The sequence below is a fragment of the Etheostoma cragini genome, chromosome 3 (assembly GCF_013103735.1).
Source record: "Etheostoma cragini isolate CJK2018 chromosome 3, CSU_Ecrag_1.0, whole genome shotgun sequence".
NCBI lineage: Eukaryota > Metazoa > Chordata > Actinopteri > Perciformes > Percidae > Etheostoma > Etheostoma cragini.
Window position 1 is genome coordinate 5,205,157 of NC_048409.1, and position 17,951 is coordinate 5,223,107.

Genomic DNA, 17,951 nt, shown 5'->3' on the forward strand with positions numbered 1-17,951 from the left:
GTGTGTGTGTGTGTGTGTGTGTGTGTGTGTGTGTGTGTGTGTGTGTGTGTGTGTGTGTGTGTGTGTGCGCGCGTGTGGTAGAGAGAGCAAGAGACTGACGGTGATTATCTTCGGAGTGAGTAGCAACTCTAGAGTCATAGTGAGAGAAACAAAGTGGTGAGGGTGGTGTCAGTGTTCCCACCATGTTGATTTTGTAGTGGCTGCCCGCTACGGCATCCTTTCTACCGCCACAGTATCAGAAATAGGGCAGACGCACAATGTTGTCACAGTTGCCTTTTAAATAAACCTGACAACATAATGACCCCCACCCCACCCTTGGCGGTCACTCGCATTGCAATTTGACAACAAGTAGAACTATTCGGAGGTTTCTGGGCAGAGAGACCTGCCCCCACTGCTAAAAAAAATCCAACAGCAAACACTGTGTCAATCTTCTTATCCAACTTTCCGCCAGAAAGCAAATAAGCATGGTTCCCAAAACGTTGCACTTTTTGCTTAAATATTTATGTTATGAGGTTAGCTCATGTAGTCATTCTGCTAACACAACATAATAATTTAAGACACTGATGTGGTTGCCAAGTTTGTTAGCTTCATCTAGCAACAACAGTTTAATACAACAACCCCACTATAAATAAAGGTTGTAATTTCACTTCATTTAACTTGATCACTGTTCAGGCTGTAGTTTATGGCGCTGTTAAATTGTACTGCGTTATACTGAGAGGTGATTTTGTCTTGCTTATCACAATACGCAGCTAGCCACACTGTCCTTTAACAACTGCAAGAGAAGTCTTGGTTTTAGGGCATGTTATAATGAATCAAATCATTATTTTGTGAGTATCCACGACCTTATCCTGCGGAGTAGGTGAAAACAATGGGAACAACTTATGGATTTCAGTTTTGAATTGAAAGTGAAATACAATACAGTGTAAAAATAGTCCAAGATGATAATAAACAAGGTTTCCATTTGTTGTTGTGAAAACCTCAGCATTTGCTGATAACAAATACATTATTTCTTAGGCTTTCCATCACAGTATAATTATCATGATTTTTGGCCCAGTTCTGTTTTTGTCCATAACGATGGGCCAGTTGTTTGGATTATTATTATGAAGGAGAAACTATTTTGCTCAGCTTTATTAAGAATAAATCTTTTAATTACAACGTCAATGTAAGATGTTATTTGACTGCAGTGTTTATCCAACATTTATATTCAACCTACCCCACCGACCCACATACAAGGAAAATAATTTCATGAGTGGAGAGACGGGGCTTAAATTAGGTTTACGGCAGACTGGACTGACATGTCTGACAGGTGAGCTCAGTGCAGCTGCAGCAGAGCTGGAGCCAAACCGATACTGGATCTGCTAATCGAAGCGATGATCAAGCTGCAGCTCCAAACAGGGAGCTTTGGTCTCGCTGATGAATTTGGCATAGACAGACAGAGCAATGTAAAGTCAGACAGAGAGAGATGGAGGTTTGGAGGGAATATTGCATACTTACTTTATTCTTGTCAAATTGTCTAAGGACTTGAACCAGCTTAGTCATCTTCACATTTGTTTCCTCCTCCAGAAACACAATCCAGGATGAGTTTTTCCCAAAGGACTGTGACAAGCTGAGGACACACACAAAGTAAAGGATAATCAAAACTAGAGTTAAACAATCAAACAACAATAAATGTAACTTTGCCATGCACAGACAAACTCTACACAAAACTGTTATGTTTCTTATTTCAGTTCAGTCTGAGGAACTATCTAACTGAGGCTCCTGACCCAGTCATATCAAGGCAGCCACAGTTTCTCTAATGGGCAGAAAGACAAAAACAAAAACACAGATTTATTTTTAGGTAGGGCGGCTCTGTAATGATTTGGCGTCCTTTTGGTGATCTGTGTCCTAAATCTTTATGATGGAGGAAGAAAACTGATTCAGATGATATTCTCCATCTCCAAGATAAACATTTATCAAACACATATTGGATGATTAAGAAGGCCCAAGCATGTAGACAACCAAAAAGTATTATCATGCTGTTTCGACCACTGGATTACTACAGCAAAGGGCTCATTGCTGCATGTATGGACACATTAGGTTGGCATTCATCATAAGGCAATGTGAGGCAATCAATCACAGTTATTGTCTTGGAAATCGCTTCTCAGCAATCTTTAGCCTTAAAACATGGCTAAAATGTCCCCAAAACCAAAATATAACCTCTAAAATCTCAACTGAAGGAAGACACAATGTTTCTGACATGCTGTCCATATATTGAACCCATAAAACTTTTATGACAGGCTTATTCAATCCTGAGCATTCAGGGATACTTACTAAGGCAGCAGAGGAAGGATACTCCAATCTCCCTGGTTATCTGATAAGCTGTGCAGAAGCAAAACCACCGGTGGCTCCTGAAAGAAAACAGCACACAGACCAGACATACTGTAACGTTTTTTAACTGTACAACAGCTACACAAGGCGAAAGACAGTAACTACTCCTTTTCTGCAATAAAGGACCCACGGGTTGCCTGCAATTTAGAGAGAGACTGTCCTGTGACTGGGACATGCATGGTCCAGAACTGGCTCATCACCGTTGACCTTCCACACATGCAAGTGTTGCAGCCCATTTAATACAAATCACATACTTATACTCTGCATTAAAGCTAAACATTTTGCAATCCAGGCAGGTGTGTTTGACATTTTTTCAAATATATTTTTCTACCAGTCTATGCAACCAAGCAGTTTAAATGTCGGTAAGATATGAATATCTATTAGCAGACTGCTAAAATATGCTTGAGTTGTTTAATACGTCCCAGTGAATATCAAGTCTTGCGTTATATTTGTTAATCTAAACTATTGCTGCATGGAAATGCAATTTGACAAATCTGCGCTACTTGACCTCAAAGCAATATAGTTAGCAGTAGTGTTGACAAAAATGAATACATAGTACAAAGCTGCAAAATTCCTGATAACACCGGTGATATACTACATTCTTTTCAATGTCAACAAATCCCATGAAACGACTAAAGCCTACAAGCATTGCCTGTGTTGCTACAGTTCGCCATTGTTGTCCAACAGCACATCACTGTTGCATTGACATGTTCCCTTTGTTACCATGAGTCTGTCCGCCTTGCATCCCCACAGTAGATTAACGGTACAGTGCCGGGAAACTTCATTATCCCCACCGACAGCAACAACAATGAATGTTTCCGTAAATAGACTTTTATAAATGAAAGTGAACCTGTAATCATTTATTGTCCATGTCAGTGAAAGTGGGTCCTGTCATTTTGTTCTATCCCGTCAGCACAGCATACGTAGTTTGTGTGCAGAGAGTGACTGTGATGTCAAATTCAAAGGTTGATTCAGTTGGTGTAACGCTGCTGACCAGAGGGTGATGTATTCAAATGGTTTCATTCCCAACGCCGGTCCAGTAAGGCTTTATCAGGCACATATTGTCTGACCTTGGCTTTATTAGGTTTTTTTTATGTTTTGATCTTTCCATGAGATTGGATAACATGAGGAAAATGCGGAGTCATTTCAATCGTTACTTTGAAAAGGAGATCAAGCTTGTCCTTTAACACCAATTTTGCCTTCAGGGTTGCTGCTGTTGCTTGCCCAAACTAAACACCAAGCTAGACACAAATATCACCGGAAACAAGCACAGGATTTTTAAGGACATGGACAGTGCATATGATCGCGTCCAAATAAGAAGAATCGGTTTCAGTGACATTTTCTATAGCGAGGAATGACAGTAGGTGTGAGGATTGTGTGAGAGAGCCAATGTTTCACACTGCGGGGAGAGCAGAGCAGCGGAACCTAAGAGCCCGCGGTTCATTACTGCATGGTCCACTCATCATGCAGGAAGTCAGGGGGAACAGTCTCCTCGGAGCCATTCTGTCTAACGGGAGCCTGTTTGATTTAGGGGGTGAGGCGCACACTGTTTACACTTATTAAACCCTATTAGTCAGTTAGCTCTCATCTAATATGACTTTTATCTTAAAGCAATGACACCTACCGTGTTTTATTAAACTGCTCTCTCCTTGACTTTTACACCACCGCAGCAATTAAAAAAAAAGAGTAACTCAGAGGAAAGTTAAATTAGAAAAATAAAACGCCATCTAATAAGGCAATCTCAAAAACAAAAGCTTTTGCTTCAAAGAGCTATTGACATTCCTGTGATGAAGGAGGTGTTCAATAAAAGGGAGGCCAATTCTTTTATGGTGATTGTGTCCAAGATGCAGACTCCTCAACAGATAAGAGCTGGTCCTCGTGTGTTGCGTGATTGCAACAAATAGGACACTGATTGCTTGGTGACTTGAGAGAAGATGGGGGTCACCGAGATCTGGTTGTAACGGAGGGACAGACAGTAAAGCTATGCATCTACCCATTGGAAGGGCTAGAGGGAAGACAGGAGATAACCACCTGTCAAAACCACTTCAGTGATGAGTTACAGTCAAAACTTGTGGATGCCAATGAGGTGCCAAATCTCTGCCTGAAGACCAGGAATCCATAATAAAATATTTCAATCCCAGTGGCTCCCTCAAATGCACAAACTGTTGAGAAAATACAAGTGATGCACGAGAAAGCATTTAGAAACATGGTGCATTTCCCTTCTGCTGTTTAAGATTTCTGAGTTTAATCTCATTCTGTTGTACATGTGCGTGTCTCTGTGGATATGAGCATTGGCTAAATGACAAAAATACTGTATAAATGTAATGTGAATTCCTCCCAGAAGGCAGAATGTCAGACTGTAGGAACATGGGCTGTGAGCCGCCACATAGAATACACAAGTTCCTGTCTGTGTAAATGTGGGGATATCAGGGGCGTAGCACAAAATTCGGGGCCCTGTTGAAAGGCATTTTCTACGGGCCCTCCCCGCATCCAAAGCTATTCACTCTAGCATTTTTTGGGCCCTCCTCACATGAGGGGCCTGTGTATTCAGTCCCCTTTACCCCTGCAGTCTGACGCCCCTGAGGGATATCACAAAACCTTCCACACTCAGACGAGGATAAAACCGAAATATCTGCTGAGGGTGAAAAAGGCTCGGAGACAAAAATACTGATAGTACATGGGGCTCCCGTCTTGGAAGGTAAGGCAAGGCAGCTTTGTTGTAGAGCACGTTTCAGCAAGAGGACAATTCAAAGTGCTTTACACAAAAACAGATAAAACACAGAATAAGAGTTACAGTGCAGTATGAGAAATTAAACACTAAAGAAATGAACAACCATTTAAAGAAAGGCAACATCAAAATGAAAGGTCTTCAGCCTTGATTTAAAAGAACAGAGTTGCGGCGGACCTGCAGTTCTCTGGGAGTTTGTTCCCGATATGAGGAGCATAAAAACTGAACACTGCTCCCTCTGTTTAGTTCTGACTCTGGATCTGTCCCAGATGACCTGAGAGGTCTGGGTGGCTAATATGTGTAGTGGCAGATCAGAAATGTATTTTGGCCTTAAACTGTTTAGTGATTTATGAACTAGCAAATGAAATCGATTCTTTGAGAATCAGGAAGCCAGTGTAAGGACTTCAGAACTGGAGTTATGTGTTTAACTCTCTTAGTCTTAGTGAGGACCCGAGCAGCAGCGTCCTGAATCAGCTGCAGCTGTCTGATTGATTTTTTAGGGAGACCTGTAAATACATCGTTATAGTAGTCCAGTCTATTGGAGATAAAAGCATGGAGAGGTTTTTCAAAATCCTGTTGACACATAAGTTCTTTAACCCTTAATACATTATTAAGGTGTTAATAGGCTGACTTACTAATTGTCTTAATGTGGCTGTTAAAATTCATGTCAGTCCATGAATAAACCAAGATTTCTGGCTTTTTATTTTGCTTTGCTTTGTTTCTCTTGCTATTATTGTTTGTTTTTTCTTTTTTTACCTTAAAAACAAGAACTCAGAATGTACAGCCAAATTTTATGATGATTCACATTCTTTAATAAAAAGACGTTTGATAAGATTTCTGGCTTTGTCTGCTGTTTTTAACATCGTTGATTGGAGCTGAGCGCAGACTTTTAATCTTTCCTCGTTTGCTCCAAAAACAACCACCTCAGTTTGTCCTTCATTTCCTTTCAGAAAGTTCTGGCCCATGCAGCCAGTAATTGGATTACAAATCTGCAATTTATCACAGACTTTGTTCTAATTGCACACATTTAGCACCACTTAGTCAGCCTTAAGTCATTTCAAAACAAAATAGTGTTACAATGGTCTAAACTAAAAACCTATTTGTTTAGGCTGGCTTTTAATACCTAGTTGTGGTGTGACAATTTCACTCGCCTTTTTCTATGTAACCTTTTCAAATTTTACTGTGTTATGTGCTTCATTTTTTTATTGTATAATGTGTTGTTTTTTACTTGGTTCCTGATGTAAAGCACTTACTGTAAACACATTTTGATTGAATGCTTTTTACCACAATACTAGTCATATTATTCTTTGCTATGTGACCTGAAGAAAAGACACAGTTTAACCAGAACCTGAACCTTGTGTCTCGAGTAGGACTGAAAATCTAAAGTTATTTCAGCTCCCTCATGTATCCGCAGTCAGATTCAGATTTCAAGATATTTTCAACACATGCCAGGGTTTCCATGGCAATGCACTACAAGATATTGTACATCAAACATGCTTAACAGCTACAAACTAAGCAAATCCCCTGTAATATTTGGCTTTGACCTTTTTCCTTTAGTATCCCACGAACACCCTCTAAGCAGAATTATAAGCGTGTGTGTGAAATGCCTCCGAGGTGGGTGTGAAATGGTGGATGGCTGGTTTAACTCGTGTTTGGCATGAGAAGTTGGGGGTGGTAGTATTTAAGATGGAACTAGAGAGTAAGATTTGATTTTGTTTTCTTTCTTTGCTGCATTTTTATTTTGGGAAATCCAGCACCAACAATAGGCCACAAATCAGACAAACTTTCACATGACCAAGCTGGTATTCACTAATCTAGTTTAGTTTCAAAGCTACTCTGCTGGACTATTAACTATATTTACAACTGAAAAGACAGTTATGGTTCAGTCCTGCATGTTTTTAGCAAGATATCAATGAAATCAGTGAGATTTTTTCAATGAGATGTTCTTGCTGTAGATCAATGATTGTCTAAAAGTGCATGACAGGACATTTCTAACATGCTTTCATAAATTGCTGCCCGCGCTTGAATGGCATATAGGGATATATGTTAAAATTACACTTGAAATTAAAAAAACAATGGATATTGTGAAATGGGGATGTGAAAACTAAAATCTTAAATGTCAATGCAAAAATTAAAAGCTTAAATGCGAAAGCTTAAAAAAAAAAAGAGAAGGGGCTGTGCTCGATATTCAGCACATTAATATAGCAGAAAACAGCTTTTTGCCATGTAAAGATAGAGTGCAGTAATGGCGTCCTGAGTAGAGAATAAAGTCACACTCCCTCGGTTTGTTGTAATCTCAGCTTCTCTGATCTTTGTATGATAGTCCATGCAGACGCACGTGCATGTTAGCGCATGTGGTTGTGAAAAAATGTTGGTATTTCACGTTAGAGCCCGACTGATAAAGGATTTGTAAGACCAACACCGATGTAAATATTTGGTTACTTAAAAATCTGATATTCCGATACACTGGCCGATATCTACTGTATATATATATATATATTTTTTTTTTAAATGCAGAAACGCAGAACAAAACAGGCTGACTGTCCGTTTTTATTTTATTATTTGAATATTCATTTATTAGAATCATATATTTGTCATTATAAATGATTCTGGTTCATGAATATTAAGTAAAATCTGCTATTATAAATAGCGATACCAATACTGAAATGGCTAATATCGGCTGATATCTGCCAATATATTGTTCAGGCTCTATTTCACATATTGGGGAACGGTCTGCGAAAGCGGCATGGAAGCAATCCCAGCCCACTGTACTTTCTCAGTATTTCGAATAAACCCCTTTTTAAATTGTAATGTGTGACGGAAAAGGAATAATAAAAACGTATCAAGCTGTGGCTCTGGAGGTAGAGCGGGTTGTCCTGTAATCAGCAGTTCAGTCCTCGGCCCCGTCTGTCCACATGTCTAACTGTCCTTAACACTGAACCCCTATTTGCTCCCAATGGCAAAGCCAGAAGCTTGCATGGCAGCTCTGCCACCATCGGTGAATAAGATCAAAAATTGCAAGGCCCATTGTCCAGTGAGGTTTGCTATGTGCCAAATAAATGCAGTACCATGCAATTTTATTTTCTTGCATTTAACATGCAAGAAAATGGGAGAGGGAAAATTAAGTAAAAATGAAAGTCATTTGTTTTTCCATTTTCATCCCTCTCTTTTGTAATTTCCCTTTTCTGAAATTTTAGTATTTTTTTTATTTCAATAAATTCTCTCTCAGGACACTGCAGCCTTGATGGAGGTACAACATGTGCTCTCTGAGTGCGTTTTATGTTCACCTGAGGCTGAAGACATTCTCACTCTGATTCTGTGAAGATAACTCATTTTGATCACAAGTCCTTCAGTCTTATATCTCTCTGAAAAGCTGTCAAGCATTTACTGCCACCGCTGAGAAGTTGCTGATTAAAATTCTCTCAGGACGTGGACTTAGTATGTGTAATTACACGCAGAACAGAAGAGTAAAACCAGCCAAACGTCTCTGAGACCATAAATGCAAACACAACATGATGAGGTATTCATAAATTCTGTCTCCTCTTATAAAAGTTGAAGTCCATTAGTGTAACTGGATCTATTCCTGACTAATCTTATTCAATGGCACAAACTGATGCCACTATTCATTACAGGAAACATGAAACAATCCTTCCAAATTGTGGACACAATTTGACTTATCAGATTTGAACAATAACAAACATATATTGGACTTTGTATTGCTGAAAGACAGCGTAAAGGATTTATGGGTTGTTAAATAAATAGGAGACAGAACAGACAGCAGGGTGTCCAATACTTTTCCACAGCATGGTATTTAAAATTCTGTGGCATACTTAGTATTTTCCTAACCAAAACAACAGCAATAGACTAAATAAAATAACTCACTGTGATTATGTATAAATTATTTTAATAGTGTAGATTATATAGGTATTCTATGTGACATCCAGCAATGGTGGAACAAAGAAAACAATAACAAGGCCACAGAAATATAAAGCCACATTTGAGGTCTAAATTGGTCTCATCCAAATCCTTCATCTTACTGTAATATTGTCACTAGTGATTTTACCAAACGGAATATAAGTTGTGTATTACACCATATTTCATCTGGCCGTGAAGACACTCTGAATGGACTAAAATTGGCATTTTGACCTGTAAATGTGCTCGGTGTTCTCCTTTAACAGAATTCAGATGTGCCTTGTGATATTGTACAAATTTCATTACCTTCTGAGCTGATGTCCCGGGAGGGGGAAAAAAATATAGCCGTTTCTTTCCTTGAGCCTTTTTTTGGTATTGAATATCTGAATTAATATCAGGAATCACAATAACGAGATGAATAAATGCGTTTGGATGGTCATCACTTCTTATATATACACAAGAGGCCAGACATGGAAGGTTGATCTGTTGAGAAACGCATCATCTATCCAAACATCAAAGCTGCACAAATATCCGGATCTCCTAAATACATCAAATTATAAGGAAGCGCATGATCTGCTGACACAGGGAACTAAGAATGTTGCATATTTCAAAGTACACTTTCATTTTTCAGACTTAAGGGGTTTAATATGGCATGAATAATTCTTTTTACTGTCATTTAATATTTAAAACTGTGAGTATTGTGTAAGAGTAACAAACGTCAAAAGCTTTTTCTCTCTGTATGTAGTGAATTCATGTTCCATTTTTGTGTACTTTCATACCACATGGGTTTCCAATTAACAAAATGTTACAGCTTACAACAAGTCACATACAGACGTTCCTTTTACTGCTAATGATAGTTACCTAGAATTGTCTTTGGAAATATGTGAGCTTTCATGTGCTTTTCCTACTCCAAAATAAGAGTGTGTGTGCATGAGTGAAAAGTGCGTTGAGTCTTACCACTGTGAGACTGTGTGCCTGCTTCAGGAGGTCTGCTTTCCGTCTTTCTGCCTGCCTCACATGGAAGGAGTTGCTCTGACTCTGGATGACAAAAACTATCTCCCGCAGGTCTGGAGGAAAACAAAGGGCAGATATGGGAGGCCGTTCAAATGCTGTGAAAAAAGGATCATGGCGATCAATGACCTTCTGAGAGTGGGACAAGGGACCACGGTCTAAATAACTGGCACGACCCAGACTGTGTTACTTAATAAAAGATTAGCAGCCAGAAGATTCTCCTGTGCGTATCACCCAAAAGGTTGACACAACACAGCGGTTCTTCTTGCCGAGCAACACGGCTGCTTTGACAGTGAAACTCAGTAATAACACTGCATGTTGATGCCATGGTTAACAGGGAGCCACTTGTTCAATAATGTCAGTTCAAAAACTGCAATACAGGCTACTTCAATGTAGGGCTAGAAGGTGAATTGCATTTGCAATAATATTGCGATTCGTTAAAATTAGATGTTTTAATCCCAAAGGCTGTAATGACACTCTGATCCTGTGATTCGCGAGAGTGAAGCAGTCTGCAGAGAAAGCATCAGTTTGGCACGCTACGCCGTAGCTTGACCTCAACAAAGAACTGTTTTTAAAAAAGGGAAATGCTGTGCAACGTCAGGTATTGTACATAAAAACGGCCTTGCTAACTACTTAGCACTGACACGTACTAAATAGCCGCATGTTAAAATCGCAATAATTCAAATTATTATTAAATTACTTTCCAAAATCATTCAGCCCTTCTTCAATGCCGACAACATGTTTAGATACAATCTTTGTCACTGACCCGGCTCGCTGCAGTTCCTCTTCATGTGAAATCCATTTACTGTACAAGGCAGTAACAGTGACACAGCTCAATGAATAATGACACTGGTGCACATAAAGCTTGTGGCTCTCACGACCAGTACATTCAAAACTAGACCAAAGGACGAGAGGGGGAGGGAATAAAAAAAAAAGAAAATCTGTCATTTTGTCTTTGGCTCTGTACAATTACATCTGACAACTCCTAAATTCTGTAAGCTGTCCCTCACATCAACCTGAAGTCTGCAGCAGATGGCTGAAATGACTGACAACAAAAAGGCTTTTCAAGGATTTAGAGCTGAGAGGTGGGAGCCAATATCCAGGTGTGAAGTAAGACGAACAGCAGACGAGATGTCAGAGTGTTTCCGCTATGACAGGCAGCTCAGAAACTCGGGGGGGTTGTGTACGCTCCCCTCTGAATTTGAGCTTAAACAAACTTCACAGGCTTTGTGCCAAATAATTCCCACTTGCTTTAGACATTTTAATTAGTTACTTAAGTATGTGTACAGAATAAAGTCATAAAGAGTATACAATGTCATAAATTAGGATTTCCAGAAGGTGTTTTTCACATGAAGTGTTGCTAAATATGCTGACTAAGGGTATTTTTTATGTTTCAAAACATAAATAAGTAGCAGCCACTGCTGACAGGTCTATAATAATCCCAGTGGAATTGTGTAAAAGCAATACAATGAAAAAAGGGGAAGGGCGAGTGCTGACAATGGCAAGATTAGATGGATAGCCTCCTCCTCAATTACACTACTTGAACCGATTCCCATCCTGGACTCAGAAATATTAGCAGCAGGGTCAGGGGTAGACACTATGTCAAAGTGCAGTATTGGTGTCAGATCTTCTTAATTAAGTGTCGGTGGGTGTGTCGCTCCTATTGCTCAGCTCATAACAAAGATCCCATTGATTCTGCAGCCCTGGAGAGAGAGGGAGGGGGGATTTACTTGCTAAATCTCAGCATGTCCATCTCCCAACAGATCTAACCTCCGCCGAGAGCAAAGCTTAAGGAGCGAATATCTCTACACCACCTCTAAATGTCCTTCTGCTGAATTTGCTAAATGAAGGAGTGTGTGTGAACGTGTGTGTGCATCTGGTTTCACATAAAGCAGTGCATTTCAAAGCCCCAGGTGAGGTAGCAGCCTCCCGATACTGCACAGTACAGCAATAACACCAGCTGCATGACACCAACAGCAAAATCAGATAAGATGGTTGGCAATCCCTCATTGTGCAGATAATGCATACCCCCAATGCCCAAGAAAAAGAGAATGAAGGGTAAAAAAAAGAAACTAATTAAGACTGAATTCACTGGCCTCGTCTCCACACTAATGGGTTTCGATTAATCATCAAGCAACAGGGAGAAAAAGAAAAAAATCCTTTCATAATGCCCTTTTTCCTTCACCTCCATAACTCCTGTGTCCTTCTCCTATCAGGTAAAAATCACCTTTGTGCACTCCCTTGACACTCATGACAGCCCATGCAAGATTACAATTGTGCAATCAATACGTCTACCTGTATTTAATTATAGGGCCAACGCTGTTGGTGCCAAGGTTGCCACAAAACACTTCTTACTGGATAGGTGAGATAGGCATCACACAGCGTCGGATTGTGTAAGTTACAGACGGTGAGCTTTTGCTTTGAGATTGTTGTCTCTTCAGTTTTTGAAGCCACCACAGCGCTGTTCAAACTAGTGATAGGCCGATTTTGGCCGGCCGATATATCGGGCCGATGTTTGCGTTTTTACCTGTATTGGCATCGGTGGATACACTGCTGCTGCGTTCGCCGATAGTTTTTTTTCATCAGCATTATTTCAAGACAGGCGTCCACAGGCAACTCTGTGTTGCTGGAGACGCTGCCGTTCACGTGCAGACCATACACCTCCCACCCACCACTAGCACCACGGCAGTCTTAAATTACAAATCAAGCATTTTATTTCAATGGATACTTTTCAGGTTTATTGTTTTCTTAAATGATTTAAATGTGTTGATAAAAAGGACATTTTGTGATAACCTGATTATATCTATCTTATACTATGTCAGCAAGCAACACATCAACAAGGCTGTGTTGTAGAAGGTGATGAAAGCCTTTCACCCTAGCAAAGTTAACCGTATGCAGTGCACCCATCCATATAATGCACATTGCGCACATAATTTGGGTGATATGAATGTAAGATGATTGCAGAAGTGACATCGATCTGTGATTTGGTTTATTATTTTTAAAGAAATGGCAGAGCAGATTCCAAAAAACAAATCCAGTGTGGCAGGGTTTACATTTTTATGATGTAAATTGAGGCACTAAAAGCAGTATCGGCTCCAAATATCAGCAAGAATATCAGCAAGAAAATTGGCAGCTTGTGTTGGTCATCGGCTAAGGCAAAAAATTTGCGGTACTAAAAAATCCATATTGGGTGATCCCTAGTGAAAACGTCAATTTACTGTCGGCTGTCATCAAAGGACGCAGGTAAGGGAACAACAAATAGAAACAGAAACTCTCAAAATGAAACCAATATCTGCTCCCTAAGTTGTCATTGAAAAGGTTAGTTGGAAAGATTTTTGTCTACTTCCACTGGATAGTTGCATTGCGTTCGACGGATAATTTTGCATAAAAGGTAGGCATCGGCCAGCTTTCCGACGCGCAGCATTTTTTTCAAATGCAGCACCACCTTCCTGTGTGCTAAAAAGAAATGTATACATTACGTTTGCTTGCCTTTTACTAGGCAGTGGCTTGTGTTTTGGTAGGGTGATGTAGGGCTGGGCGATATGGAGAAAATCAAATATCACGACAGTTTTGACCAAATACCTCAATATTGCCACCGGAACAATACTGTAGTGTTGACCATTGGTAGTTTCACAAAATATTTACACAATGAGATTTTTGATAAATAATCATCAGTAATGTGAATATAATGACTAAGTGGGTGAAGGCAAATAATAGAACAGCTACAATAGTCTGGTAGGTTCAGAATATGACATCACTTTACTGTAATACAGCCTTTAAAACCAGGAAAAAAACACCACTTGTGCCATATTACAAAACTACAATATCCAAGATCTTAGACGATATCTAGTCTCATATCAAGATCTCGATATATTGCCCGGCTCTAGGGTGATACCAGATGTTAGCTCAGGAGTGGTTGATAAGGTGTGTTTAATTTTAAATTGCTTGGTTTTTCTGTTATCAAAGAAGTAGTGCTTTTAGTACCAGCAGCTGTAACTCTAACTGAATTAATCACAGCATTCCCAGAGGTGAAAGCATGCAATCAATTAATCGCTTTAATAGTAGGGCAAAGATATTAAGCAGCACCTTGGTACCGAACATGCCACAAAGCTCTTTTTTGTTGGTTAAGTAAAATTATCTACGGATGCTCCTTGGCTGAAAATATCCCTCGATGACAGAAAGTGAAGGTTAATGGGAAGGTAAAGCCAAAGCCCCTGTCACCTTGGAGCAGATGATTTTATTTTACCAGGCTGATGGGACTAGAAAGCATGAGTCTAGTGTTCGTTTCTCTCCCCTCACTCATTCAGTATTCCACAGAGGCCATTCCATAGAAAATGAAAGAAACTGTAAGAGCCTTGAAATATATTGAATGAAATGAGACACAGGAGAATTCTGCCTCCCTTCTCTTATCGGATGCTTTTGTCAGTGCACATAGCCGGCTTTTAAAAGACCATCACCATCTGGTCCATGGCATACACTCTCTGTGCAAAGGCTCCTCTGTATTCAAGAGGGCAGAGGATCAGACTGATTAAAGAATCGAGGATGATTAACTAAATTGTGTGTGCATTTCTCCTAGTAATTATCTGCACTTGAATGTAGATTGTGCATTCTCGTAGTGGCCTGGCCCTGCAGCGTTGTCACCTCGTTGACACAAATCAATAGTGACACTTCCTTAGAGCGGGATGGCCGACGTTGCCAAGTGGCAGAGGAGCTGAGAGCACACTGACCTCTAGGCACTCCTGGAGCTCTGTCATCTCCATGAGTGTCACAGAGCAGGTGTGTGTAGTCACCAGAGCTGTCACAGAAACATTTCATTCAGCCGGGAGTATCGCCATCCCCACGGTTAAATAAAACACACATCCATGGCAGACAGTAAGCATGCACAAATGAATGCGTGGATAAGTTAGGGAGAGCAGCATTTGAAATCTAGTTCTAGGATTCTGAAAGATAAGAAGCCGCGTAAGGATGAAAAACAGATCAATAGTGCAACTTCAATGACAAAAATCGGCAAGTAGAGAGGGATGCAATTCTGCAAGTGGGGCCATTACGTCGTTGTGGGAACAATGAAACTCCCATGACAGATCCAGAGCTCTTTATTGCCAGCACATATTCAGAGATGATAGAGGATGTCAATAGCTCATTTCCATAGTCGCCGGGCCTGACTTCACCATCCAGCAGCTGATTGTGCTGGTGTAAAACCTGCTACAGTCCAATGACTCACATCATTGGATTCCCAGAGACAAGATGGCCTAGAATCATCCCTCTCCTAAAAAATCCCCCTCCATCTCCCTCACGTCTGAAACAGAGCATCTGAGAGTCATACCACACCGAAGCAAATTGGGTTGCGGTTTTTCTGACCAAACTAACCATGACCGTCACACCAGAGAGCATCAGGATTTCATATCCAATCCACAGACATCCGGTGATATTCAATCAGGAAGCCCAAATTCAATATAGTCAACTTTTTTAGGCTGTGAGAGTTTGATTTAGCCATATAAAAAAATTGACTTCCCTATAGGCAATCAGGGTGTGGCACAGGCCTATGTGTCACGCAGCAAGTGAAATGATTTTCTATCAGCCTATGTCTCATATTAATACAGACTTTTAATTGCCTTGCACAAGATCAATAGAGAGCATGGTGTATTTAACTTTCAGCTTACTGCTGAAAAGGTCAGTGTTGTAAATATCTCTTGGTAAAACAGAGAGAGGAAAACAACAGAGAGGGGGCAGACAGGAAGGGAGCGAAATGAGGAATCAAACCAATCATGAGGTAAGGAAATGCACTAAGATTGCAAAAGAAAGAGCAGGAGAGTGTGTGTGTGTGTTAGGGTTGTGATGGTTGACCGGCATCATGATGGAGAGCCACCATTGTAATGCCACGCCCCCCACCCTCTCAGACACACACTAATCCTAGTGGAGAAATTGTCCTGAACAAGCAAAGACACTTGCGTCGGACTTTGCGGTGTGGTGCCCCTTAAGTGGAAGAAGTTTCTGTTTATTGATTGAGTTATTCAGTGAAAATATAACCGAGAATGTAGTTTTACCTCAATAATGAGGACATATTAGGTTATTACTGTCGCTTTGTTAAAGGCAAACATTCCACTGTACTGTTGTTACACAGATCACAGAGATCTGATTGAGTCTAGACTTTACGGCACTGTAGTTAAAGGTCCCATGACATGGTGCTTTTTGGGTTCTTTTTTATAGACCTTAGTGGTGCCGTAATACTGTATCTGAAGTCTCTTTCCCAAAATTCAGCCTTGGTGCAGAATTACCGCCACTAGAGCCAGTCCCACAATGAGCTTTCCTTAGGACGCGCCATTTCTGTGTCTGTAGCTATTGGGGGAGGGGGGGCGTCTCTCTCTCTCTCACTTTCTAATGGGCGGGCCAAACCTTGACCCTCATATGGGGCAAGATTCCAGATCAGCCCATCTGAGCTTTCATTTTCTCAACGGCAGAGCAGGATACCCAGGGCTCGGTTTACACATATCACCATTTCCAGCCACTGGGGGACCATAGGCAGGCTGGGAGAATGCATATTAATGTTAAAAAACCTCACAAAAATGTTCTTGCCATGGGGCCTTTAGGTGAAATTAGGTCAAGTTGTAATTTACTGCCCCTATCAGTGGTAGCATGTAATACTGTATGCATAAGGGGAAAGCAATCAGAGAAAGTAGTAATGCAAAAACACAAAACTATTATTTAGCAGATAAAAAACGTAAAGTTGGAAAAAAGGGGTCTCCAATCCGTAATAATCACACTCATTACTCGTTCTTTAGAGTGCATGACTCCACGGACATCTCTGCTAAAGGCTAATGAGAGCTGAACTCAATCCTTAAACCTCACTTAGCATCAATAATTCAGCAAGCTAAGGCAATTAATACTCAACCGACTCCAGGTTTTGCTTCAAAAACCATTTCATTATCCATTATAATGTTGCTTGACACCACTTGAAAATATGTTTTCTTTTTCCAATTTCTAAAAGGCGGATTCATCATTTTGAAATATGAATGATTTCACACACAATACACTGTTAGTGACATTTGAGGATAAATGTGTGGTGTTCTTTTAATTTTGGAAAATAAAGTCATCAGCCATGTTCAGAATAATAAATAAAGAAAAGCATAACAATAGAGGGGGCATGCAGCCAGGCACTAGGAAATGTAACAGAAAATAAGGAAAAGTAAATACACAGAGAATGTTAGTTGGTGCGCAGGAAGAGTTCCATCATCACCTTGTGAACACTGTAACTTCCTGAAGATACAATGCACATCTCCCTGGTCTGAAGAAGCTAGCTCCAAGACACGTCATGAATATGCATAATACAACTGTTGAGGAGACAGTAGCACTACATTCCTGGGCCTAATTATTGTTATAGTGACAATCTGATTTAAATTCTGGCAGACCTTCCCTGCTCTCAAGCAATACCATTCATTGTTTGTGGTACAGCATTGCTCTGTGTCCTCAACTATCAAACGCTATGCACTATGAAAAAAATTAATCCACATTTAAAAAGGGTGATTTACTTTAACTCTGCCGTTTGTCGTTTCTTTCTCCCACATATAAAGAACTAAACTCACAGGTCATCTTTTTGTCTCCACATCAACAGTTAACAGCTAATTCAGGTGATACTCTCTAAAGGTCAAAGAGCAGAGAATTTTTTTTTACATTTGTAGCAAAGTTTAGGAAACAGCTACTGGCCATGACCAGAAGAAACTGTAAACAAAAAAAAGAGAATGGAAGGGGACCAAATACCAATTTCTCCAGCACCACTAGACCATAATGTAACGCAGCCAGGCGGTAAGGAGTTCAAATCATGATTTACCAGAGATAAAAATCCTGCTTCATGGTGTCTGAAGGTCTCATAGTTTCTTTCCATTTCAACGCATTTTCACACATACAACTAACAGGGATGTAGTTACTTTGAGAGCAC

General features: G+C 40.2%; 1 protein-coding gene across 1 annotated transcript in view; it reads right to left on the reverse strand.

Moving 5' to 3' along the window:
* Nucleotides 1-17,951, reverse strand: part of b3glcta (beta 3-glucosyltransferase a) — a 69,456-nt gene that overhangs the window by 23,648 nt on the left and 27,857 nt on the right. The window contains exons 4-6 of the mRNA XM_034867278.1: nucleotides 9,965-10,074; nucleotides 2,311-2,387; nucleotides 1,495-1,606 (exon numbers count right to left, since the gene is read on the reverse strand). Of these exons, the coding sequence (XP_034723169.1) occupies nucleotides 1,495-1,606; nucleotides 2,311-2,387; nucleotides 9,965-10,074 (299 nt within the window). The remainder of the gene's footprint in view (nucleotides 1-1,494; nucleotides 1,607-2,310; nucleotides 2,388-9,964; nucleotides 10,075-17,951) is intronic.